The sequence below is a fragment of the Monodon monoceros genome, unplaced genomic scaffold (genome assembly GCF_005190385.1).
Source record: "Monodon monoceros isolate NGI ecotype Baffin Bay Population unplaced genomic scaffold, NGI_Narwhal_1 Super_Scaffold_21, whole genome shotgun sequence".
NCBI classification, from domain to species: domain Eukaryota; kingdom Metazoa; phylum Chordata; class Mammalia; order Artiodactyla; family Monodontidae; genus Monodon; species Monodon monoceros.
In genome coordinates this window covers 68,145,228-68,169,339 of record NW_021703778.1, presented here as the reverse complement: position 1 = coordinate 68,169,339, position 24,112 = coordinate 68,145,228, and the positions used below count along the sequence as shown (strand labels likewise).

The window sequence follows — 24,112 nt, the reverse complement described above, 5'->3', positions numbered from 1 at the left end:
AATCAACCATGCCTAAGTAATAAGGCCTCCATAAAAATCCAAAAAGGGTGGGGTTGAGAGAGCTTTGGGGTTGGGGAATATGTGGTGATGCAGGGAGAATGGTGTGCCCAGAAAGAGCATCGGCATTCTGTGCCCCTTCCCCCATACTTGCCCTGTCATCTCTTTCATCTGGCTCTTCCTGCGTTCTATCCTTTTAGACAGTAAGTTAACTTTTTTTCTGAATTCCGTGAGCCACTGAAGAAAAGTAATCAAATCCAAGGAGGGGGACATGGGAACCTCTTATTTATAGCCAGTTGGTCAGAAGCACAGGTGACAACCTGGACTTGAGACTGCAGCAAAAAATTGTGAGACATGCAAAGATAGAGGAAAGTGTGACCCATACACTGGGAAAAAAAAAAAAAGTCAACAAAAACTGCCTGTGAAAGCAACCAGATGTTGGTTTAACAGGCAAAGCTTCAAAGTAGCCATTATAAATATGTTCAAGAAATGAAAGGAAGTGATTAAAGAAGTAAAGGAAGGAATCAGGACAATGTTATATCAAGTAGAGAATATCTTATTGATAGAAATAAGATACAAATTATTTAAAAAGAAACAAATGGAAATGCTGGAGTTGAAAAGTACAATAATTGAAATGAAAAATTCACTAGAGGGGACTTCCCTGGTGGCGCAGTGGTTAAGAATCTGCCTGCCAATGCAGGGGACATGGGTTTGAGCCCTGGTCCGGGAAGATCCCACATGCCATGGAGCAACTAAGCCCGTGTGCCACGACTACTGAGCCTGTGCTCTAGAGCCTACGAGCCACAACTACTGAGCCTGTACACCACAATTACTGAGCCCACGTGCCACAACTACTGAGCCTGTGTACTGCAACTATTGAAGCCCGTGTGCCAGGGGCCCATGCTCTGCAACAAGAGAAGCCACCATAGTGAGAAGCCCGCGGACCGCAATGGAGAGTAGCCCCTGCTCACCATAGCCAGAGAAAGCCCACACACAGCAACAAAGACCTAACACAGCCAAAAATAATAAATAAATTCACTAGAGGGGTCAGCAGTAGTTGTAAATTGACAGAAGAAAGAACCAGCGAATTTTTAAAAAAAATAAATTTATTTATTTTATTTGTTTATGTTTGGCTGTGTTGGGTCTTCGTTGCTGCATGCGGGCTTTCTCTAGTTTTGGCGAACGGGGGCTACTCTTCATTGCGGTTGTGCAGGCTTCTCATTGCGGTGGCTTCTCTTGTTGAGGAGCACGGGCTCTAGGTGCGCGGGCTTCAGTAGGGAAAAGTTAACGATTAAGGATGGTATGCTGCCCACAAGCATGCAGACCCCAGACCAGTTGGACCTGAGGGTTGATGATGCTGACTTCTGAGGTAGGAGATGGATGGGCTCCAGGCTAGGCATTTATAACTGGCCTCCTATGCACACCTCCTGCGTGAGAAGAAGATGAGCTGCAGGCCGGACATTCATTACCAGCCCGTTTACATTTCCTGAAGCAAGAGACAAACAGGCTCCAGGAGTACATATTTATGACCGGACTCCCATCTATATTTTGAGATCTGCACCTCAATATAAAAACCAGCAACAGGAATAGGGTAAATAACCAGACATTGGACACTTTTATGGCAGGGACAGAGAGGGGCTAAACCCTGTTAAAAGATCAAGAGGTCATACATTTCCCATCCTTGGGGAACGGAGACATTGCACATGCGCAGAAAGGCTCCTTGGGGTCAAAAAGGAGGGGGCACCACCCCATAACATGTGATATTAAGGCCATCCCGTAGGCCTCTGGGCTGTAATCCATATTGGAAAAAAGTTGCGCACGCATGTTGGGGAGGGTCCTAGGGCAGGTCAGGTGTGGAAACAGAAACCAGATAGTTGGCCAAAGGTAATCAAAGGCCTGGAAGAACTGCCCTATATAAATGACTTAACCTCCTCTTTACTGCACTCCTCCTCATTAGGGAGGATGCCCACACCCTTACTCTCTGGGTGTGCATCTCTGCCTTGCTTCTTTTTAATTTTATTTATTTTTATACAGCAGGCTGTTATTAGTTATCTATTTTATACATATTAGTGTATACATGTCAGTCCCAATCTCCCAATTCATCCCACCACCACCCCACCACCCCTGCCACTTTCCCCTCTTCTGCCTTGCTTCTGTCTTAACTAAACAAACTGTTTCTCTGTGTGCTCTCCCACTTGTTGTGCTATGTCTCTAATAATAAACATTGTACCTGTTTTTACAGTTTTTGCCTCCATGAGAAATGCATTTTTCACTGGGGGCAAAAGCCAGGGGGTGTGGTAGCTAGGATTCCTGGTTTTTATCCAGGCTACCCAGGTTCAATTCCTGGGCAGGGAATTAATATCTTGCTTCACGCCACCACTCACTGCTGCCTCTCCGAGATCACTCCTACTTACCTCACCACCAACCCATCAGAAGAATGTCCACAAGCTGATCACACCCTCTTTGAACAATTACTATAAAACTTCTCACTATCTTCTCCAAGTGGGGGGATGCACGGTTTTGAAGGCATTAGCCCGTTGTGGCCCCCTTTGTCTGGGAAACCAATAAAGCTATTCTTTTCCACTTCACCCAAAACTCCGTCTCCGAGATTCAATTCAGCCCTGGTGTACAGAGAAGCTGAGCTTTTGGCATCAGCCTTGCCTAAGGGCCCACAGTGAATAAGAGGAGGAAGGAGGGATGGTTCCCAGGTCACCTGCCCTCCTGCTGCAGGCTCTGCCTTTCTGGGCCTGAGCTTCAGCAGCCGTGTTAGAACTCCTGGGTCCCACGAGGCTCCCAGGACTTTGGGGGCACTAAGGGCCTTTTCTGAGGCCATAAGGCTCTCAGAACTTTTTGGTGCTTCTGGAGCAGTACAGGCCTCACAGCAACCAGAGGTTTGATGCAGACTCCTGGAAGCAGCCAGCACTCATTCCCCGGCCTGGGAAGCCCTGTGGTGGCTGGGGTCTGGTCTCGCTCTTGCTCCCAAAGTCATACATACAATCCAACAGCAAGGACCTGTGCTCTGACCTCAGGGTCCTGCTCAGCCTGGATGCAGAATGTGGAGAAGTTCCTCCCTCAGAGGATGCTGGAATGTGGAGGTGTGGGTAGGGTGCTGAGGGGCTTCTTGGTGTAGGAATTAGTGATGACCTGTGCTTAGATTTCCATGTGACCATGAGGCCAAAATGTGGGGTTTTCTCTAATGGGCAGAGGGCATGGGAGTCTTGTCCCTTCTCTCCTGCACAGTTGGGTCAATCTCCCCTCTGCCCTCCCCCATTACTTGTCTCCTCAGGCTCCCTTTCATGCAGGGCCCCAAAGGAGGATCTTGGCATGTCTTGTGAGAGGCCAGAGACTTTAGCAATGCAGAGAATTCTGGAGGCTGAAAGGCAGAAGAAAGGTCTTTTAGTTTTCAGAATCCCAGATTTACCCCTTCTGGCTGTGCAACCTTGGGCAATCATGCTAGCAGTCTGAGACTCAGTTGCCCTGCGTGTTAAATGGCTCCTTCTGCACGGCCCATCTTGGGGGGAAATGATTCAAGAGGGAGGCAGTAGGTAGTAGCAATTCCCCAGGAGAGACGAGCAGGCTGAGCCCGCGGAGCTGGGACAAAGGCAAGTCCAAGGGTGGGTCAAAAGGGGGCCTGGGTCATTTTCTACTCGGGGCTTCAGTGAGGATGGCCCGCAGCAGCGTGGGCGACTCAGCCAGGTCCGCACACCTGGCAACTGGGGTACACTCACTCGGTCGGGCGGACACACCCTGCACCGGGGAGCGGGTGGAGGCGGGAGCGGAAAGGGGCGGGCCCTCGCTGGGCTGGGCGGAGCGGCAACCGCGGTTGGGAGGTCAGGTAGGCCTGGGCGCGCGATGGGGCGCGGGAGTCCATCCGGCGGGCGGCGCGCGGCGCGCGGCGCGCGGCGAGTGGACGTGCACGGCTGGCGGAACGCAGGCAGCGCCGAGGGCAGCCAGGCGAACGCTGGGGCTTCGGCGGCGCCTGTTGGAGGCGGGGCAGGAAGGCCCGTGCAGCGCCTTAGCCTCGCCGGGCGTGGGGAGAGGGCTCGGCCCGCGGCCCCCGCTGGGGGTGCCCCCCCCACCTCAGGCCTCTTCAGAGGACACGAGTCAGTACTTTGTCGTCTCACCCCATGTCATAGCCCCTCCCCCAGGCCTGGGATCCCCCGTCCGTCAGGCTCCGTTATCCCCAGGCCCAACCCCCCGCTGACCCGCGCGCGGTCCCGGCCGGATCCCTCTCCTCCCTGGCCCGTCCCCCTGGGCGGCGAGCGGCCCGGCCCCCGCAGAAGACACTCGTCAGCACGTTCTCACCCCTGTCATCTCATCCCTCTGCGTAACTCACCCCAGGCCTAGGGACTCCGGCCCATTGTCCCCGGACCCAGCCCCTCGCTGAACGCAGGCTCGGCCCTAGCCCTCGCCCGGCGCGTCTCCGGCAACACGCCGCGACCTGGGATGCAGCCCACAAGCTGGGCGACCGTCAGGGAGGCGGCGGGCCGTGACGTGCTGGCTGCCGACCTCCGCTGCAGCTTCTTCGCCTCGGCCCTGCAGAGCTACAAGCGCGACTCTGTACTGCGGCCCTTCCCCGCATCCTATGCCCGCCACGACTGCAAGGACTTTGAGGCCCTGGTGAGTGTACTTTTCCCCTGTGCTGTCCACTGCTTCGCAGGGCACGTTGTCTGTGGAACTCCTGTTAGTGATGGTGCCAGCCCCCGGACTTAACATTCCGAGCCTGGCCGTGGGGAAGGTTTGTTTCCAGGAGCTAAGAACACTCCCGACAACCTTCACACTCCCAAGTGACTCCCAGGGGTGAACTGAGGAATTCAACAGTTGCATAGGCCTCCACAACATTTCCTAGTGTGGCTTAGGGTGTTGATCTGAATCAACTGGTTCTGCTAAATAGGAAGTTATCTATCCCTTTGCAAATAATGAGACACCATAAGTCACCAAAGCCACCCGGACCTCATCTTCAGATGAGGTAATATATGGCCAGTACTTTTATAAATTATAACATATGTACAGTACACATGTGAGCTGTTATTTCTCTGATGATTCAGGAGGCACTTAATTTCTTGCAGAGTTCACCTTAGGGTCAGCGTTCCAGATATTAGTTATCTTTGTAATCCAAATGTTTGAAATTACCTAGAAAAATATAACTTGCCAAAATCGATTCTGTAAGAAATACAAAGTCAAAAGCCTATAATCATTAAAGACATTGAATTAGTAGTCAAAGATTTTCCCTCAGAGAAAACTCCAGGCCTACCCAGTTTCATTGGTGAGTTCTACCAATCACTGAGGGAATAAGTAATTCCAGTTTTACACAATTCTTCCAGCGTATTGAAAAATAGGGTAGTGTAATCTTGATACTAAAACTAATAAGAATGATACAAGAAAAGAAAATTGTAGGCCAATGTCACTCAAGAGTATAAATATGGAAATCCTCTATAAAAGGATCCTGAAACTAGCAATATATAAGAAGAATAATTCCTTATTAATAGGTTGGGTTTATCCCAGGAATACGAAATTAGTTCAACATTAGAAAATCTCTTAATGTTATGAACCACATTAACAGAATGTTGATCATGTTTAGAATCAACAGATGTTTAAAATTATCTCCGATGAGGTGGTCAGTATTGGGTGATCCTCTTTGCTATTGCTCCCAGGTGGTCAAGGGACAAAGGCCCAGCCTCCTGTCCCCTACCAGGTCCATTGCAGCTTAGGCTGGGGATGTGTTGAGGGCACCTCAGGTCTTGACCACAGTGCACAGGGGTTTCGGGTACAGGGAGTGGGAGGTTGGAGAAAGAGGCAAGCAGATTGACTTCCCCCATGGTTTGTTCTGCAAATTCAGAAATTTAATTTTGTGAGTTTGTGATATCAGAGTGTTGGGGATGAAACTTTCTTCAGTTTTGTCAGTGGATATTTATGGAGCTTCTGTTGTGGGCCAGGTGCTGAGAATACAGAATTAAAGACTCAAGGAGAGGTTAACAGCCTGCTCAGCTATACTATGGGGTAAGCCCTATATATACAACATGGAAGCCCAGAGCAGGACTCCAGGCCTTGGCAGTAGGCTGGAATCAGGGAGCACTAACCAGGGGCGGTTATGATGCCCTGCTGAGTCCCCAGGGACATGGAGGATTTCGAGGAGCAGAGAGGAGGAAAGGGGTATTCCAGGAGGAGTAGCAGGATGGGCAGAAAGCCAGGACCTCACCAGGAAGGATAAGTCTGTACTTTAGTGTGGCTTTCATGGGGAACAGAAAGAGATGAGGCCAACCAGAGCAAACAGGACTGGGCATGTCCTGCCCAGATGTGTAGACTTTATCCTTGGGCTGGGAGGTCATTGGTGACATTCAGGATGCATTTCTGAAAGACCCTTGTGGTGGCAGGGTGACAGAGAGATCTGTTCAGGAGGAGTAGAGGGAGGAGGAGAGATTGGGGGTCAGAGGGACCAAACTCACCAGAGATGATGCCTCACAATGCGCTTTATTAGTTTTTGCCAAGAAGCATCCAAATGGATTAGAATGCTCAGTGTGTTCTCTTTCTGCTGGAACAGAATCGGGTTACTTTGATGAATATGGGATAAATACAAAGGGATCTTTGGAATTGCTTTGATTTATTCATGCCTTTTAAAAATTTCGTTTTAATTACACAAGTAATGTTTGATTATATTCTTGTTTGAAAAAAAGCAAGTGATAAAGTATAAGCTCCCCTGATAGAGCTCACCCTGTCCCATATCCCTCCCCTCGGTTTGAGGCATACCCTTCCTCCCATACCTGTAATTCCTTAGGAGAGCATTGGCAATATGGGTAGCCCCAAATAGCCTCCTCCTCGGTAGAGACAGACTGTCCTGCACGTGGGTCTCCCTTTGGGGACAGTTTTAGACAATGCACTCTTTCTCTTGGGGGCCACTGGAGAAACACAGACAGATTCTTACCATCCCACGCTGTTGCTGTATTCCTTATTGGGCACTGGTGTTAGGGAAATTAGCCCAGGCCATGCAGATTCTTGGCTTTCTGTTAGGCATGGCTTTCAGGAGCTCTTTCTGAGGCGAGGCCCCCCCCCCACCAGGCAGGACCCAGCGCGACCTCTGGGGGCATGCACATTCTTAGATAAACATGCTTTAGGTTTCGTTTTGTCACATGTTACATGAGTTAAAGAAAAGCTGCCCAGAACTTAGCATCTAACCTGTGTCTCTCTGACTCAAAGGTTAACTTTTTTAAAAAATAAATTTATTATTTATTTATTTATTTATGGCTGTGTTGGGTCTTCATTGCTGCGCGCGGGCTTTATTTTTAGTTGCGGCGAGCGGTGGCTACTCTTCGTTGCGGCGTGCGGGCTTTGCATTGCGGTGGCTTCTCTTGTTGCGGAGCACGGGCTCTAGGTGTGCAGGCTTCAGTAGTTGTGGCACATGGGCTCAATAGTTGTGGCTCGCGGGCTCTAGAGCGCAGGCTCAGTAGTTGTGGTGCGCGGGCTTAGTTGCTCCGCGGCATGTGGGATCTTCCCGGACCAGGGCTGGAACTCGTGTCCCCTGCATTGGCAGTATTCTTAACCACTGTGCCACCAGGGAAGTCCCTCTTAGATTACCTTTTTATTTCTGTTCTCAGGAGAACTATGTGTAACTTGTTTAACCTTCCTAACAACCTAGCGATGTAGGTTCTATTATCATCTCTGTCACCATCAGCCTAATCAGTATATGTGCTGGTGGCAGACCTCCTCCAGCTCCAGGTGATGCCGGTGTGTAGTCAGGGTAGAGAACCACCCCTTTAAAGGGTTCCCCTGATGACTCTTTTTTTTTTTTTAAAGAAGATGGGGGTAGGAATTTAGTAATTTATTTATTTATTTTTGCTGTGTTAGGTCTTCGTTTCTGTGCGAGGGCTTTCTCTAGTTGTGGCAAGCTGGGGCCACTCTTCATCGCGGTGCGCGGGCCTCTGACTATCGCGGCCTCTCTTGTTGCGGAGCACAGGCTCCAGACGCGCAGGCTCAGTAGTTGTGGTGCACGGGCCTAGTTGCTCCATGGCATGTGGGATCCTCCCAGACCAGGGCTCGAACCTGTGTCCCCTGCATTAGCAGGCAGATTCTCAACCACTGCGCCACCAGGGAAGCCCCCTGATGACTCTTTTTATGAAGCGGACTCTTGTAGACTTTCACCCCCAATCTGTTTTAGTAAATCTGGGTTTTCATACCTTAGGTTTATGCAAAGCAAGGTGTACCTGTATGTAACTGTGCAGTCCATCTTTCCCACCTTCATCTCAGTGGCCCACGACCTCCACCCATCCTGCCCACCCCACTTCCAGGTGTCACTCTGTTTGTCAGGTCCCCGAGGCTGGTGACCTTGGCTATACCTTTGGTTCATTTCCTTCCAGCACCTCCAACCACAACTAGTAACTATGGCCTTTGGCATCTTCCTGGACAAGGATTTTTTTCAGATGTTCTTTCCTGCTGCCAGCCCTTCTAGGACAACATTGCTTAACACCTAAACCTGAGTATCCCCACCTTTTCCTGGTAGTAATAATCACTTGTGGCAACTTCTGTAAACACAAATTCTTGGGCTGCCTCCCCAGGAGATTGTGATCTGCATGGTTGCAAAGTGTCCACTGGGCTGTCCTGCCGCCTCCTGACTCAAAGCAAAGAGATTGAATTGTCTCCTTCTAAGGTCACTGGTCCTCTCTCTCCTCTGCTCACCCCCTGCTGGTTCCCTGTCCTTGGCTTCTCAGTCACCCAGACCACCTCTTTCCTGAGACTTCCTTTCTCAAACCCCTGTGACTGCCCAGCACTGCCCAACATTCAGGACTGGCCCAGGCTCCCTCAGCCACTTCTCCAACTGAATCCTTCCTTATTCCTCAGAGCAGAGGCTGAGAAAATGTGGCCTGTGGGATGACAGATTTTGTTTGTCCTCTGGTCTTTTAGAAATTCGGAAATTAAAAAAAAAAGTGTGTGTGGGGGAGTTCCCTGGTGTCCAGTGGTTAGGACTGCACCCTTCCTCTGCAGGGGGCATGGGTTCCATCCCTGGTCCATCAGGGAACTAAGATCCTGCAAGCTTTCAGGTGTGGCCAAAAAAAAAAAAAAAAAAAGCAGCTTACTGATTTCTTTTAAAAAGAAAAAAAATCTGAGGCTCCATAGCCTGGGTAGAGGTCGCCCTTGGGCAGAAAACAGCTGGAGCTGGGGGGGTTGGTGGCTGGTCCCTTTGCTAGGCCAGGGGTCTCCAGTTCAACACAGTCCTTACTATTCTTTCCTGGATAACCCCTTACTCATTTTCATCACCTCTCTGGCCCTAGGGACATTTGAGCCCTGACCACCTTTTGGGACAGGCACTGTTTCCTTCTCTGCCTCCTCACCATGTTCTTTCCCACTGGGAATGCTCTCTCTCAGATTCCTCCCCCTCACTCCAGGCCCCACTCCCATCCTCCTTGCTTTGAAAACCTTTCCCTTTGCCTGCTCCCCAGCCCCCAGAAATGCCTACCTTCCTCCTGCACACTTTCTCCTCAAGCCAGTTGTTGATAAATGCCTTCCACTGTCACCAACTGTGGTTCATAACTCTTGTCTAGATGGAGGGTTTTCTATCTTCTGCCCCTGCCCCATACTACACGTGACATACATCTTTCTCTCTACCTTTGACAGGGCTTAAGCATACCCAGTAGCAGTCTTGGTTGTGTTATTCAGGTAACATACCTAAAGCTTCCCAAGTAGCCTCTTAAAGTCCTACTTGGATTGACTCTTTTGGGCTAAAATATTCAGTCTATTACTAAATTTCTCCATTGATTTGGTCGGAGAGCATCACAGAGAATGGACTCTGGAGTCAGGCCACCTGGCTTCATGTCTCTTCCTTGCCAATGAATAGCTGTGTGACCCTAGGCAAGGTACTTAACCTTTCTAAGCCTCAGTTTCCTCACTTGTATGTATGTATTTATGTTTTAAAATTTTTAAAAATTCTTTTATTGAGGTTTAGTTGATTTACAGTATTATATAGGTTTCAGGTGTATAACAGTGATTCACAATTTTTAAAGGTTATACTCCATTTATAATTATTATAAAATATTGGCTATATTCCCTGCACTGTACAACATATCCTTGTAGCTTGTCTAGTTTGTACATAGTAGTTTGTACCTCCTAATCCTGTACCTCTCTCCTGCCCCTCCCCCCTTCCTTCTTCCCACTGATAACCACTAGTTCTTTATATCTGTGAGTCTGTTGCTGTTTTGTTATATTCACTAGTTTTATTTTTTAGATTCCACATATAAGTGATATCATTTGTCTTTCTCTGTTGGACTTATTGCACTTAGCATAATACCCTCCAAGTCTATCCATGTTGTTGCAAATGGCAAATTTTCATTCTTTCTTATGGCTGAGTAGTATTCCATAGTGTGCGTGTGTGCATGTGTGTGTGTGTGTACACACACACACAAACACCTATCTTATTTATCCATTCATCTGCTGATGGACAGTTAGGTTGCTTCCATATCTTGGCTATTGTAAATAGAGCTGCTATGAACGTTGGGGCGCCTGTGTCTTCTCAAATTAGTGTTTTCTTTTTCTTCAGATATATACCGAGGAGTGGTAGGTGGGTAGGTAGGTAGATGGCCATTCTGACACGTGTGAGGTGATACCTCATTGTGGTTTTGATTTGCATGTCTCTGATGATCATCTTTAAGCTGGGCTGTTGTGAGGATAAAATGAGACGAGACATGCACAGCATTTAGCCCAGTGCCTGGCACGTGATAAGGCCTCAACAAATCGTAGCTGTTACTGTCTCATTCTGAACTTCATGTCAGGTTGCAGGCTGGCCTCTGAGACTCCAGGATACGTAAGATGTGGTTGGCCCTCAGGAAGCGTTTGTCTTAAGCGGATTTGAGATGGTCCCAGAGAGTCAAGGACCAACCTGGGATTCTGCACTGAGCACAAGGGGAGCACAGAGGTCATGGGGGGTCAGGGACAGGGCAGGTGACTCTAGGCTGGCTTTGAAGACTGAATGTCATGCTGGGCAGCTGCAGAAGCACAGGGGAGGAGAGACATAGGGCAGCTGAGGAACAACATGGGGGGAGCAGGTGGGAAGTCTGTGGCAGAAGGTTCTCTTAGGCAGAGGCCAGCCCAGATTCTGAAGGGCCTTGTTAAGGGGAGGGTTGCTGGTTTTAGCAGATTAAAAAATACAGACCGAAATACAAATTTGAACTTCAGAGAAGCAACAAATAATTTTTTTAGCACAGGTATGCCCCAAATATTGCATGGGTTATATTATATTAAAAAAAATATTGTTGTTTATCTGAAATTCAAATTTAACTGAGCAGATTGTATGTTATCTGGCTGCCTGGGAGGAGAGCTCGTACAGTTAACCTCCCTCGTTGCCATCCACGTCCCTGACTACACGCTGGCTGCCAGATAAAATACAGTCTCTACCTGGTCCTCAGAAAGCCCTGCTCAAATACAGTCAGGTTTGGTCACAAGAGGAAGAATCCTGTTAACTTTTTGTAGCAGATTGATTTTTCAGAGTAGCTTGAAAAGTGAAACAGGACATTAGGGAGGTCAGCTGAGGGGTTAAGAGTGGGGACGACGAGGGCAGCCCTGCAGGACGCACAGGCAGCAGTGGGCAGGCAGCAGTGTGTCTGAGGGCCTGAGCCCTGGAAGAGGCCTGGGCCCAGCTCAGAGTTGGGAGAGTTCTCTCCCATTTCCACAGACTGAACCCCTGAAAGGGGCCTGGGTTAACTGACGGTCCTTTTGTGAGGCCCCCTGTGCCTTGGTCTGGACTGTTGGCAAAGGCTGCGGCTCACAGGTGGGATTGGAGAGCAGTGATGGCAATGGTAATCCCAATGGGACAGAAGACTGCTCTGGCTCTGGCGTAACAGATGTGGACCAGGAGTAGAGAAGAGGGACAGGGGAGGCCGAGGTGTCCCTGAGGGTATGTCATTCGGAATGCATCTTCAGGTACCCTCAGTGGCTCCATGTTGCCTACAGAACAAAGGCCAGAGTCCCCAAGGGGGATACAAGGCCCTTCACTGGCTGATCTCAAGTCACCTCACTCCTGTTCCTCCTGGCGACCCCTCCCCCATACTCTAGGCTCCAGGCATACTGAACTATTTGCAGTTAATGATAACAATCATGGCAGTCCCACTAACTTAATACCTTCCTGTTGCTCTAAGCGCTGCACTAGTTTAACTTGGTTAACCTTCACTGGCATCCTGTGAAGTGGCTCACATTGTCCCAATTATATGTTTGAGGAAACTGAGACACAGGTTAACTCACCCAGGTCACACAGCTAGTAAGGGGTGTAAGAGCCCAGGTTTGGACCTGGGCCGCCCAGGAGGAGAGCTCGCACAGTTAACCTCCCTCGTTGCCATCCACATCCCTGACTACATGCTGCACTTCCGTGCTTCTGTGCCTTTGCCTGTCCAGCCCGATCACACAGCACCTCCCCTTTGAAGACTTGCCTGACCACTCCCTTTTCTCAAAGAGCCTACCCAACAGGAGTCCTGCCTGGCCCCTTTTGTAGTTTGTATCCGTCTTTGTTATGACAGTCAGTGAATAGTTTTAAGTCATAATTATTTACCTTTCTGCCTCCCTGCTGTGTAGGATCAACACTTGTGGAGCATCTACACATCCATGTTTTTATTTATTTATTTATTTATAACATCTTTATTGGAGTATAATTGCTTTACAGTAGTGTGTTAGTTTCTGCTTTATAACAAAGTGAATCAGGTATATATATGCATATATCCCCATATCTCCTCCCTCTTGCGTCTCCCTCCCACCCTCCCTATCCCACCCCTCTAGGTGGTCACAAAGCACCGAGCTGATCTCCCTGTGCCATGCAGCTGCTGCCCACTAGATAGCTATTTTACATTTGCTAGTGTATATATGTCCATGCCAGTCTCTCACTTCGTCCCAGCTTACCCTTCCTCCTTACCTTATCCTCAAGTCCATTCTCTATGTCCGCGTCTTTATTCCTGTCCTGCCCCTAGGTTCTTCAGAACCATTTTTTTTTTTTTTAGATTCCAATTATATGTGTTAGCATACGGTATTTGTTCTTCTCTTTCTGACTTACTTCACTCTGTATGACAGACTCTAGGTCCATCCACCTCACTACAAATAACTCAATTTCATTTCTTTTTATGGCTGAGTAATATTCCATTGTATATATGTGCCACATCTTCTTTATCCATTCATCTGTCGCTGGACACTTAGGTTGCTTCCATGTCCTGGCTATTGTAAATAGAGCTGCAATGAACATTTTGGTACATGACTCTTTTTGAATTATGGTTTTCTCAGGGTATATGCCCAGTAGTGGGATTGCTGGGTCGTATGGTAGTTCTATTTTTAGTTTTTTAAGGAACCTCCATACTGTTCTCCATAGTGGCTGTATCAATTTATATTCCCACCAACAGTGCAGGAGGGTTCCCTTTTCTCCACACCCTCTCCAGCATGTATTGTTTGTAGATTTTTTGATGATGGCCATTCTGACTGGTGTGAGGTGATACCTCATTGTAGTTTTGATTTGCATTTCTCTAATGATTAGTGATGTTGAGCATTCTTTCATGTGTTTGTTGGCTGTCTGTTTATCTTCTTTGGAGAAATGTCTGTTTCGTTCTTCTGCCCATTTTTCACATCCGTGTCTTTGTTTTTTGTTGTTGTTGTTGTTGTTTTCCGGTACATGGGCCTCTCACTGTTGTGGCCTCTCCCGTTGCGGAGCACAGGCTCCGGACGCGTAGGCTCAGTGGCCGTGGCTCACGGGCCCAGCTGCTCTGCGGCATGTGGGATCTTCCCTGACCGGGGCACGAACCCGTATCTCTTGCATCGGCAGGCGGACTCTCAGCCACTGCGCCACCAGGGAAGCCCCATGTCTTTAAATTGGATCCTCACGGATGGCCTGCAAGGCATGTAGAGATGGTTTTTTCAGAAGCCTGAGGCTATTGATTGAATCTTTGGAAATAGAGACAGGAATAAAGCAGCCCTGAAAGGTTTCTGATTTTCAACTACAGGGTTAAGAAATAAACCCCCCAAGGTTGGCAACAGTGAACTATCTAGAAACGGGGGAAAAAGCTACTGGTATTCATGAAGTACCAACTACATCCCTAGGAAAGGTATGTGTTGTCCGGGGAGAAATACAAGGAACAGAAATGGACATACACTGTATAGACCAGACCCTGAGATTGTGTTACCTTCTTTAATCTTCCTGACAATCCACATGGCGATAGTGGGGTTCCTATGTTAGAGAGACTGAGGCTCAGCCAGGTCTAGTGCTTTGCCTAAGGAGCAGGGATTCAATCTGAGATATGTCTGCTCTTTTCTCTACATCCAGGAAACAGGAGAACTAGAAAAACACAAGACAGTCCTTGGTCTCCGCGAGTCCTGGCCATTCTGGGGAGAGAGTATTGGGGCTGAGTGCTTTAGGGTTTTGGAGGAGAGGGGATACCTGGGTTGGTAGAGGTGGGGAAGGGGTGCTCCAGGGGACTGAGTGAGCAAAGCTTGGAGGAGGTATGTTCACAGATGGCACCAGTCTGCAGTGGTGTTTTAAATGCCATGCTGGAGAGATCTGGCTTCTAGTCAGTTTTAATTTCTGAGCAAAAGCTACAGATACCTTGTAGCTCTCTGCTAGTCCAGGTCCACAGTCCCTTATCAGAAATCCTGGCACCAGATCTGTTTCGGAATTGATTCTGCCTGATTTTACAAAGGCAATATTGTCCACCTCAAGACACCTGTTACAGGCCACACCGGGTACCAGCCTAAATCAGAAGGCTCTGGGATGGATCACAGCTCACAGGAGGGCATTCCATTTCTGCAGAAGTCCTTGCTATAGTCCACATAGAGGTCCAGGAGCTAGTCTTGCCCCCGAGAGGGACAGTTCGGGTGTAAGGAGATGAGATTCATGTTGGGTGGCTGCAGGAACTGCACTGGTCTAATGAAGCCCCATGTTCCATGGAGGCTGGTCCCTCTAGTAAGAACAGCATAGACATAGCTGCCAGTGTCCTCACAAAAAGTCACCACACTCAGGGAAACCCAAAACCATGGATTCCCCACTCAGTTTCCTCCAGTCCAGATGCAGTTACTGTTCTGAGTCATCTTTACCAAAAGCAGCGTTGCCTGGTTCTGTATGTAGTTGCTATATTACCTTTGTCTGGTCTCCAGGGGAACAGGTTAACAGGAAATTAACTCATGCTGAAGGGAGAAGGCTTTGTAACCCTTTACCCACATGTGTATATACCATGTATTTGGTAACACCTCCAGTGGGGTGCATCCCATAATCAGGTATTAATAGTCCTGCAGCAAAATGCATCTCATCAGTAGTAACACAAAGTGGGATAATTAAGATTAAACGAACCTCACATCAGCTCAGGTTAGGTTTTGTACCAGTTGAGTTACAGATAACCTTCCAGTGTTCAGAACATTTGGAGTTGGACAGTATTTGGAAAGGGATTTGTAGACCTGTTGCATTTCCCTCTGAAGAAATTCCTTGGAACCTGAAAGAAGTGCAGGTCGCCTGCCTTACCACTAGAGGGCACCTGGGGTTACTATCATTTTGTCCAGGATCCTTGCTAACGGAGGTTTTCCTCACTTCAGCTTGCAGATACCACTAAGTTACCCAACCTGAAAGAACTTCTCCAGTCCTCAGGAGACAAAGACACATGGGCCTGGGACCTGGTGAGCTGGATTTTATCCTCAAAGGTCCTGACAATCCACAGTGCAGGAAAGTCAGAGGTGAGACTTTGGTCTATAGGGCCTGGAGGGCTCTGGGACCTCTTTGTGCACCAGCATGACCTGGGAAGCTTATTGAAAATGCAGATTCCTGGACCTTGTGTCCCCAGAAATTCTGATTCTGTGTCTAGAGTGGGGCCCAGGAACTTGTACACTGGCAGTACGAAGCTGTGTTCTGCCTCTTACCAGCGGGACCTTGAGCAGGTTACTGGGTGCATTTCAATACCTCAGTTTCCTCATCTGTAAAATGGGGATAATAATAGTATACTTCCATCAGGGAACTGGCTGTGAGAATTAAATGAATTTTCTCACTTAGAACAATGCCTAAGGGCACATGCTAGGGGCTCAGTAAAAGTTGGGTATCACAAGCACCCCAGGTACTTCTGACAAGGGTGGACCAAACATTCCAGCTGTCAGGAAGCAAAGAGGCAGAACCCGAAGTGGTGGAAATCCTCAGGCTCTGGGTTTAAATCCCACTCCCATCTATTATTGAGTCTTCTTTTCCCCATTTGTAAATTGAGAATATTAATAGTTACCTCAGAAGGGAGCTATAATAGAATGTGTCTCACCCGCAGTACAGTCTCTGGCACAGGCCAGATATTCCATAATTTGGCTTCCCTTGCTTGGCTGCGATCTCACGGGGACGGGCTGGGATGACAAGGATCAGGGTGTAGGGCAGGCACATCCCTGATCAGGTGTTCTATCCTGTAAGCGGCAGCAGGAGTTTGTACTATTCCTCACTTAATCAGTTTTAATTTAAGAGCATTCAGTTTTATAAGTTCCTGCTAAAGACAGAAATCCTCCTTAAGTGGCATAGAATTTGGCATCTCGTTTCTGGTGTCTAGGGACATCCTCCATCCATGTTGGATGGTAAGATAACATAAACAGCCCTGGAGTGGGAGTCAGGAGACCTGTATTCAGGTCGGGCTGGGCTGCTAACTCCTAGATGATCTCTGGGTTTCACTTTTGTCATGTGTTAAATTTAGATTTATTCATTCATTTACTCATTCCTCATAAGGGCATCAAGCGCCTACTGGAGTTGGGAGCTATTTGTAAAGTAGATAAGGCAGCTGTTCCTTGATTTTTGATTATAGTAGTGGAAATCCTCAGGCTCTGGGTTCAAATCCCAATCCCATCTGCTAAGTTCCATTAAAATATGGAGTGTTGGGACCCAGGATTATCAACTTTTTATTGTGCCCAAGTAAGGATATTGTCTACCATGTATCATTTTATAAAAGGATATTTTAATACAAAAGAAAAGGATGGCCCTGACTTCAGAATAAAGGACAGTTCTTCCAAAGAAGGGATCATGGCAACCTTACATCAATGGAAATATATCTGTTAAATTGCCCTTATTTTTGTCATGTAATCACAACCCAGAGAAAACTTTAACACAGACTGGCTTTGGTCTGTGATGTACTGTTTGGAAATCTTGGAAATGGTGTGGTCTCTGCCCTGAAGAGGATTATTACCCTTTAGGAAGGAGCTTACCCTTCTGTATCAGTTAACTTTCATTGCGTAACAAACCATCCCCCAAATCTACTGGCTTAAAACAACACTGATTGCTTCTCGTGATTCTGTGGGTTGGCTGGGTGGTTCTTATTAGTGGGGCCGGCTCGCCTGGGGCTGATCCAGGGTAGCCTCACTTGTGTGTGGGGGGCTTCAGCGGGGATGGCTGCTGTGGTTGGGGCCTTCCTCTACGAGGCTGTCATCCTGTAGAAGGTCAGCAGGGCTTGTGAAGGGTTCCCAGCAGCAGACAAGGAAGGGCAAGCTCTTTTCAAGTCTCTGTTTGCCATATGTTTACCAAGGGAAGTGACATGGCCAAGCCCAGATTTAAGGGGTGGAGAAGTAGATTCCATCTCCTGATGAAATCTTGGTGGAATTCCACCTGCAAAGTCGCATTGCAGAGGGGTGAGTGGACAGGGATGGGAGGAAAAAATTTTGTGGCCATTTCTGTAATTCATCATCACATCTTTCCACCTCCTAAGATTATTGTCAAGATGGAATGCAGGAAATAGATGTGAAAGTGTAATGAAAATTTGAAGTTATCTTTAGTTAGAAGGAGCAATTCATGCTTCTCAGGGAAAAATATTGTTAGAGGAAAGCAGCCTTGAGCTGTAAGCTCTGAGCTTGTTTATAAACTGATGTTTTTATTCCTGTGAAGCCAGTTCTTCTCATGAGCAGAGCCCATAGGCGTTAAGCCCAAGGCTTTAGGAGCCCATTCTGGCAGCACATTTAACCAACTTCCCAAATAAAACTTCAACCTCTTGCATGTTTTCAAGTTTGAAAAGATCCAAAAGCTGACTGGTGCCCCTCACACGCCTGTCCCCGTGCCGGACTTCCTGTTTGAAATTGAGTACTCCGACCCAGCCAACGCCAAATTTTATGAGACCAAAGGAGAACGAGACCTAATCTACGCCTTCCATGGGAGCCGCCTAGAAAACTTCCATTCCATCATCCACAATGGCCTGCACTGCCACCTGAACAAGGTGGGGCCCAAGGCTGCTGACATGGGGGGAGCTGTGTGTCAGGGCTGGTAGGGGTGAGGGTGGGTAGGCTCACTAAGGCCTTGCCACTCAAAGTGTGGTCTGCAGACCAGCAACAGCAGCATTGCTTGGGAGCCTGTGAAAAGGCAGAATCCTGGGCCCACCTGACCTTCTGAGTCAGAACCTGCATTTTAACAGGATTTCCAGGTGACTCCTATACTGATTAATGTTTGAGAAGCATCGGTTTAAAGATGGTTCCCAGCCTTGGCTGCACATTTAGAATCACTTGGGGAGCTATTAAAAATCCCAATGCCTGGCCCCATCCCCGACCAATGTGGGGCCCGGGCAGGAGTGTGCTTTCAGAGGTCACCAGGCGATCCCAGTGGGTGGCCAGCCCTCACTCCTCAGCATGATCCCTGGACCAGTGGCGTCCACATCACCTGGGAGCTTGTTGAACATGTGGAATCTCGGGCCCACCCCAGACTGCCTGATCAGAAATCACAATTTAACAAACTCCCAGGTGATTCATATGCATGTTGAAGTTTGAGAAGCACCTGCCTAGGGGACCTGCCAACAGAGTCAGCCCTTGGGGAAACAGGAGAGGAGCTCCCTCCTTGAGCACCTTTCCTTCCTTTGTTAGGAGTGTCAACCACCCCTTCTTTGCCAGCACTTATTTTGTCCCTCAGTGAGGCGAAGGAGGAAGAATACAGACAGGAGCCAGAAAGACCACCTTTGCAGCTCTGCAGTCCTGGGGAAGTTGACTTAACCTCTCGGAGCCCCGGTGTCCTCATCTGTAAAATAGGATTCCATTACCCACGTGCTGGTGCCCTGATAGGATTGAAACAGTTCACGTATGCAAAGGGCTCTTCCTGTACTTAAGTACCGAGGAAGCAGTGGCTGCTTTTAGAGGCTGATGGAGAGCGACTCGGGGGTGTCTGGAGGGCTGCAGCCTTTCCGCGGTTGTCCCAGCATCTGCCTTGTCTGGGGGACTGGCTCGGCGAGCTGTGGGCTCAGTCATGGCCGATGCAGCCCCGAGGCTGGAGAGACTTTTCCAGCACTGCTGCCGCTGATCAGCACAGTTGGGTTTTGCGAGGATGTTGGGCTTGTTTGCAACTGGCTCTCAGCTTATTATTATGGCCAGGCTACTGGAATCCAGGGAGCCTCTGCTTCACACCAGAGCCCACCTGGAGAAGTTGCCTGCAGATCCCAGTCTTGTAACCAAACCTTCACTTCAGTGCCTGAGGGAGTTTGCTGCTTAGAAGCATCTCATCATAGTCCTTTGGTGAAGTGGATGCTCTTCTGGCTCCTCTGTCTGGGTTTTCAGTGAGGGGCTTGCTTGAGGGAGCCTACCTGCCAGTTGAAGCTCTGAGATTGTTTTTCTCATAGGGATACCCCAAGTTTCCTGCTGTTGTGCTCTCCTGCTCATGGTTCTTGAGTCTAGGGAATGGTGTATACATGGCGGGCATAAGCAGAAGTGGATGTGGGGTCAGATCAGAGGACATCCGTGTCCTTGGAGAAGGCCTGTGTTAACTTTTGAGACATGGGGACACTGTAACAAGGCCAAGGAAAGGCTTGTTTCATTTCCCCTACGCTTCCCTTAATCGGCTTAGAGTTGTGGAAGCCTGGTGCCACTGACTAGGATGTTTCTCAGTTAGCAAGTAGAGGACATTCAGTGAGCTGTTTGAGGCCATGCATCATCTTAAGGTACTGACACTGTGGCCCAAGAATAGCATCTGGATTACAGCTCATGTCAAATTCCATCCACTGGTAGCAGTTACCTAGAATGTTGTGCTGAGAAGGATTCTGAGTCAGTATGAATGAGTGCCACGATTGATATTTTTATGTCGGTGTCACGGTTGATTATTGATGTCTACCATGGGCAAAGGATGTGTTTGCTATGCCTGCTGTAGCCTCAGCTTGTAGGTATTTCACCTGAGATCCTTCTCTTTCACCTGGCATGCTTCCTCGTGGAGGACACCCAATTAGCCTCACCACCAGGGACCTGCCTCCTAGAATTTTGGACATTTTCTTGGTCGACACCAACACAAAGAGCAAAACTTACCCTGCCCCTCATATAGGCCTGCCTCATTTGGTTACAGTTTCTGGTCTGAGAGATGCTTTTCTTTTCCAAGTAATGACTCCGATTACTTCCCTTAGTCACTCAGGTGTTACCCCCTCCCTGTACATAAGGGCATGACTTTGCTTCTGCAAGCCTGTCAGTATAGCCATGCTTAACACATTCATGTAGCAGGAATGCCTGATACCCTACGACATCAGAACCTGTGACGGCATACCCACCCCTGTCTTGTGCCAGGTGTCCTGTGCGGTGCTCTATGTGCATCATCTCATTGAATCCTTGAGGAGACAGTGTTATCACCGCTTTGCAGATGTAGAAACTGAGACCCAGAGAGTTTATATAACTTGCTAGCTTGTTAGAGGGATAGGCAGGATTCAAACTTGGGTCCGTTTGACTCTTATCCCTGTGGTTTTCTTACTCAGCCTTAAGCACTGGAACTACTAGTTTGCCAGGTTAGTTAGCCACACCCACAATCAGGTAAACTGTCGTCAGATAGGAACGTGTTTCGTAATAACCCTGTGACGATGTCATAGGATTATTTGATCTTATGTCTTTTGCTGGGGGAAAAAAAAGAGGCTTGAAGATTTGTGTTAACAACTCTGTTGAAGAAAGACCTGTGTCATTCTTGCTGTGCCAACTCTGCATTCACCCAGCCCTGTTTCTTTTCTGTTGATCTCTGCCATTTCAGACATCCTTGTTTGGGGAAGGGACCTACCTCACCAGTGACTTGAGCCTGGCTCTCATTTACAGCCCCCATGGCCATGGGTGGCAGCGCAGCCTCCTGGGCCCCATCCTTAGCTGTGTGGCCGTGTGCGAGGTCATCGACCATCCAGACGTCAAGTGCCAAACAAAGAAGAAGGGTGAGTGAGCACTTGGCCCAGACCTGTGCTGCAGGCCTCTGGGTGTCAGGCTTTTGCCTTTGGCCCAGCTGCTGGGTGGAGCACCCATTGCATGCCAAGGGATGGGCTGGGTTAACAGTGTAGGACAGGGCCTGCCTTCAGGCAGTGAGCAGTCTCCTTATGGACTGAACGCACAGTGGAAAAGGTATCACTGACTACAGGGCAGTGGGTAGGGAGTGCCAGCTGAGGGTGCTGATGAGGTCCACAGCGGCAGCTCAGAGGAAGGGGCAATCATGGTGGGTCCAAGTGCTCAAGGAAAGCTTTGGGGTGGAGAAGATGAAAATGAGTGTGTGAGGCCAGAGCACAGTCTCACTGAAGGTAGAGACTGGACCTGATTCACTCTTGGGCACCTGGGGTCAGCAGGGAGTCTGGTACATACTTGACATTCAATAAACATTTGCTAAACTGAAGCTAAAGACTTGCGTCCACACGCTATTCCTCCAGGCTGCTCTGCTGTGTGCTGGGGCCCCCAGAGGATGTGAGGGGCACCTGAGGCCATGGGGGTGAATCCTGGGCTCTCTAGGGAGTGGATGAATACTGGGCCACCTCAGTCTGCTCTCCTGATATGTGCCTTAGATCTTTGCCCCGTGCCCCCTGCTGTTTTGCCCTCAAAGGCAGAAGTCATAGAACTGTCATTCTAGTCTCCAGAGCTGGCCTGTTGGTTCCACTGAGAAAAGGAGAATTGAGAAAACGTCTGTTCCTGGCCTCTAATGTAAAACAATTGGAATCCTGAGGAATGGGCCCAGGTCTGACGCCACTCTCCCAAACCAGACAGCACGAATATTCGCTTTTGTAATTCTTAGGAAGTCTGCAAACCGTGACATTAAACATTAGGACAAAACCTTGCAACGTCTGCTGTCACGAAGCTTCGACCTTTTGTGGGTTTTTTTGTTTTGGTTCTTTCTGGTAAAGCTTTTTCATGTTACTAAAAGGAAAGGTTTTGTTTTGTTTTTTGAAACAAGTCTTGGTACAAAAGGTGGAAGATAAGTGTTCTAAGAAACTCGAATCCAGAACTGTTAATTTAAAATGCTGTTAAAAAGTTTGTTTCAGATCAAGTCTTATTTCTAGTCCCAGATTATTTTTTTGTTACGGCCATCAATCTGCTTCTTCCCTCTGCTTTCCCAACTCAGTTTTTTTTTTTTTTTTTTTTTCCCTCTTGTATCCCTTTTAGTTTCCTATTCCTTTTCCTCCTCCCGGTTGTCTGCTTGTCGGACTCTTCTATTTTTAAGTCCTGCTTCACGTACACACACAGCCCATTCCTCTGCCTCTCGGGGCTTCTCCACCCTCAGGACCAGGGTGCTTGACCCATTTCTTTTCATAGTTTGCTTCTGTTATTATTGTATCTTCCCCCTGTAAAGTTGTGCTTTATCTCCTTATTTAGATTCCAGGGAGATAGATCGCAGGAGAGCGAGGATCAAGCACAGTGAAGGGGGAGACATCCCTCCAAAGTACTTTGTGGTCACCAATAACCAGCTCCTGCGAGTGAAGTACCTGCTGGTGTACTCACAGAAGCAGCCCAAGAGGTGAGAAGGATGGTCCCTGCGTGAGGTCCAGGAGAACAACTAAAGGCTGCATTCATAGTATTGGGTTCTTAGTTATCAGCAGCTCCTCTCCCCCAGCCTTACACCTCAGCTATCTCTGCTTTATGTAAGGGGTAAGAAGTGAGGAATACAGGTCGAATAGAATCTGGTCCTGGCCCTAAGGGACTGTATATTCTAGTGAAGAAGAGCTTTGTTAACATAAATAACTTGAGGGACTGAATGAAGCCAAACTGTGAAGCCCCTTTGCCACTTGGGCTCCTGATCACAGTCTGAAACCCACTTACTGGCTTGCGCTGAGAGGCAGGGTGGTGCCAGGATCTGGCTGGGATTATGTGCCGTCCAGCTTGGTCACTTCCCAAGGTGGCTGTCGAACCACCACCTGCTCCTCTCTGGACCTGAGATGCTTCATCTTTATCTCTAAAATGAGAGTGTTGAATCCAACAGCAGATGAGGCCTTCCAGCTCCTAAGAACCTGAGAGTGGTGGATTCCTCATGCCGTCTCAGCATTGTGTTTTCGAGGGTATGGCAGGGCTCTCCAGGGTTGCGGGTCACTTTGAGATTTTGTCACATTGTTGGGGGTCCGTGGTAGAGTTTCTCATTGGGATGAGCAGCAGGTGAACAGGCAAGACAGGGAAAGGGTTATTGTTAATACTCTTGACTCCTACTTGTACACACCAGTGGATTCTATGCTTCAGAATGCAGTATCTAGTAAAATCCTCCCTCCTTAAATCTGGGAAATATGTACCGGGTTCCTAAGTTTGGGGGACATTATCCTTTGATTTAAAATCATCCGGCTTTTTCAAGTTGAAAATTCCATTCCTTTCCCACTTCTTCCTGGAGTGTCTCTCTAGTGCACACTTGGATGGTTTAGATCATCTCCCAGCGGGCAAAAGAGGATTTCCCCTGCTCAGAATAATACTTGTGCATGTCTGAAAGTGAAAAGACTTTTGCTGAATACCCTGCCACCTGCTGTCATCTGGTCAGACACCCTTAGTGAGGTCATCCTTCTAGATACCAAAGTCTTGCTTAGGAAAAGACAGGTTATAAAAGGTACAAGAGGAGCTATAAAAGAAAAGATCAGGATGAGCTCATTGCATAGCTGTCTTTGTACATCTAGAAAAGATCTTCGTGGTGTTGGTCAGCGATAGACGTGTTTACTGTAGTTTGTCCGCATGCTCCAGTGAGGCCCACCAACCACCTTTATACTCTTCTACTTGGTTCCCATGGTGACTCAAGTTCCCTCTTCATTTAATAGAATTCTACTTTTCATCTAAATCTGCCCGTATCTCTGTTCTTTCTGGTTTCTTTAGCCCAGCTGTGAGCATGGTTTAGTTTTTAGCTGCTTAATTTTACTCATTCTATTATTCCTACCAATGAAGGGAAAGAACTCTTGGAATAGGTAACCAGGTTGAGAAATTCTGGTGAAAGGCGTGTCAGCGCCAG

At 48.2% G+C, this 24,112-nt stretch overlaps 1 protein-coding gene across 5 annotated transcripts in view; it reads left to right on the top strand.

Moving 5' to 3' along the window:
• Nucleotides 1-3,851: 3,851 nt before the first annotated feature.
• PARP16 (poly(ADP-ribose) polymerase family member 16) overlaps nucleotides 3,852-24,112 on the top strand; it is a 40,575-nt gene continuing 20,314 nt past the window's right edge. The window contains exons 1-6 of one of the 5 annotated variants that reach the window (XM_029236621.1): nucleotides 3,852-4,100; nucleotides 4,339-4,617; nucleotides 15,532-15,669; nucleotides 17,949-18,155; nucleotides 20,918-21,089; nucleotides 22,510-22,651. In XM_029236621.1, the coding sequence (XP_029092454.1) occupies nucleotides 4,444-4,617; nucleotides 15,532-15,669; nucleotides 17,949-18,155; nucleotides 20,918-21,089; nucleotides 22,510-22,651 (833 nt within the window). In that variant the 5' untranslated portion in view covers nucleotides 3,852-4,100; nucleotides 4,339-4,443. The other 4 variants (XM_029236627.1, XM_029236622.1, XM_029236623.1 and 1 more) reach the window with 4 other exon arrangements.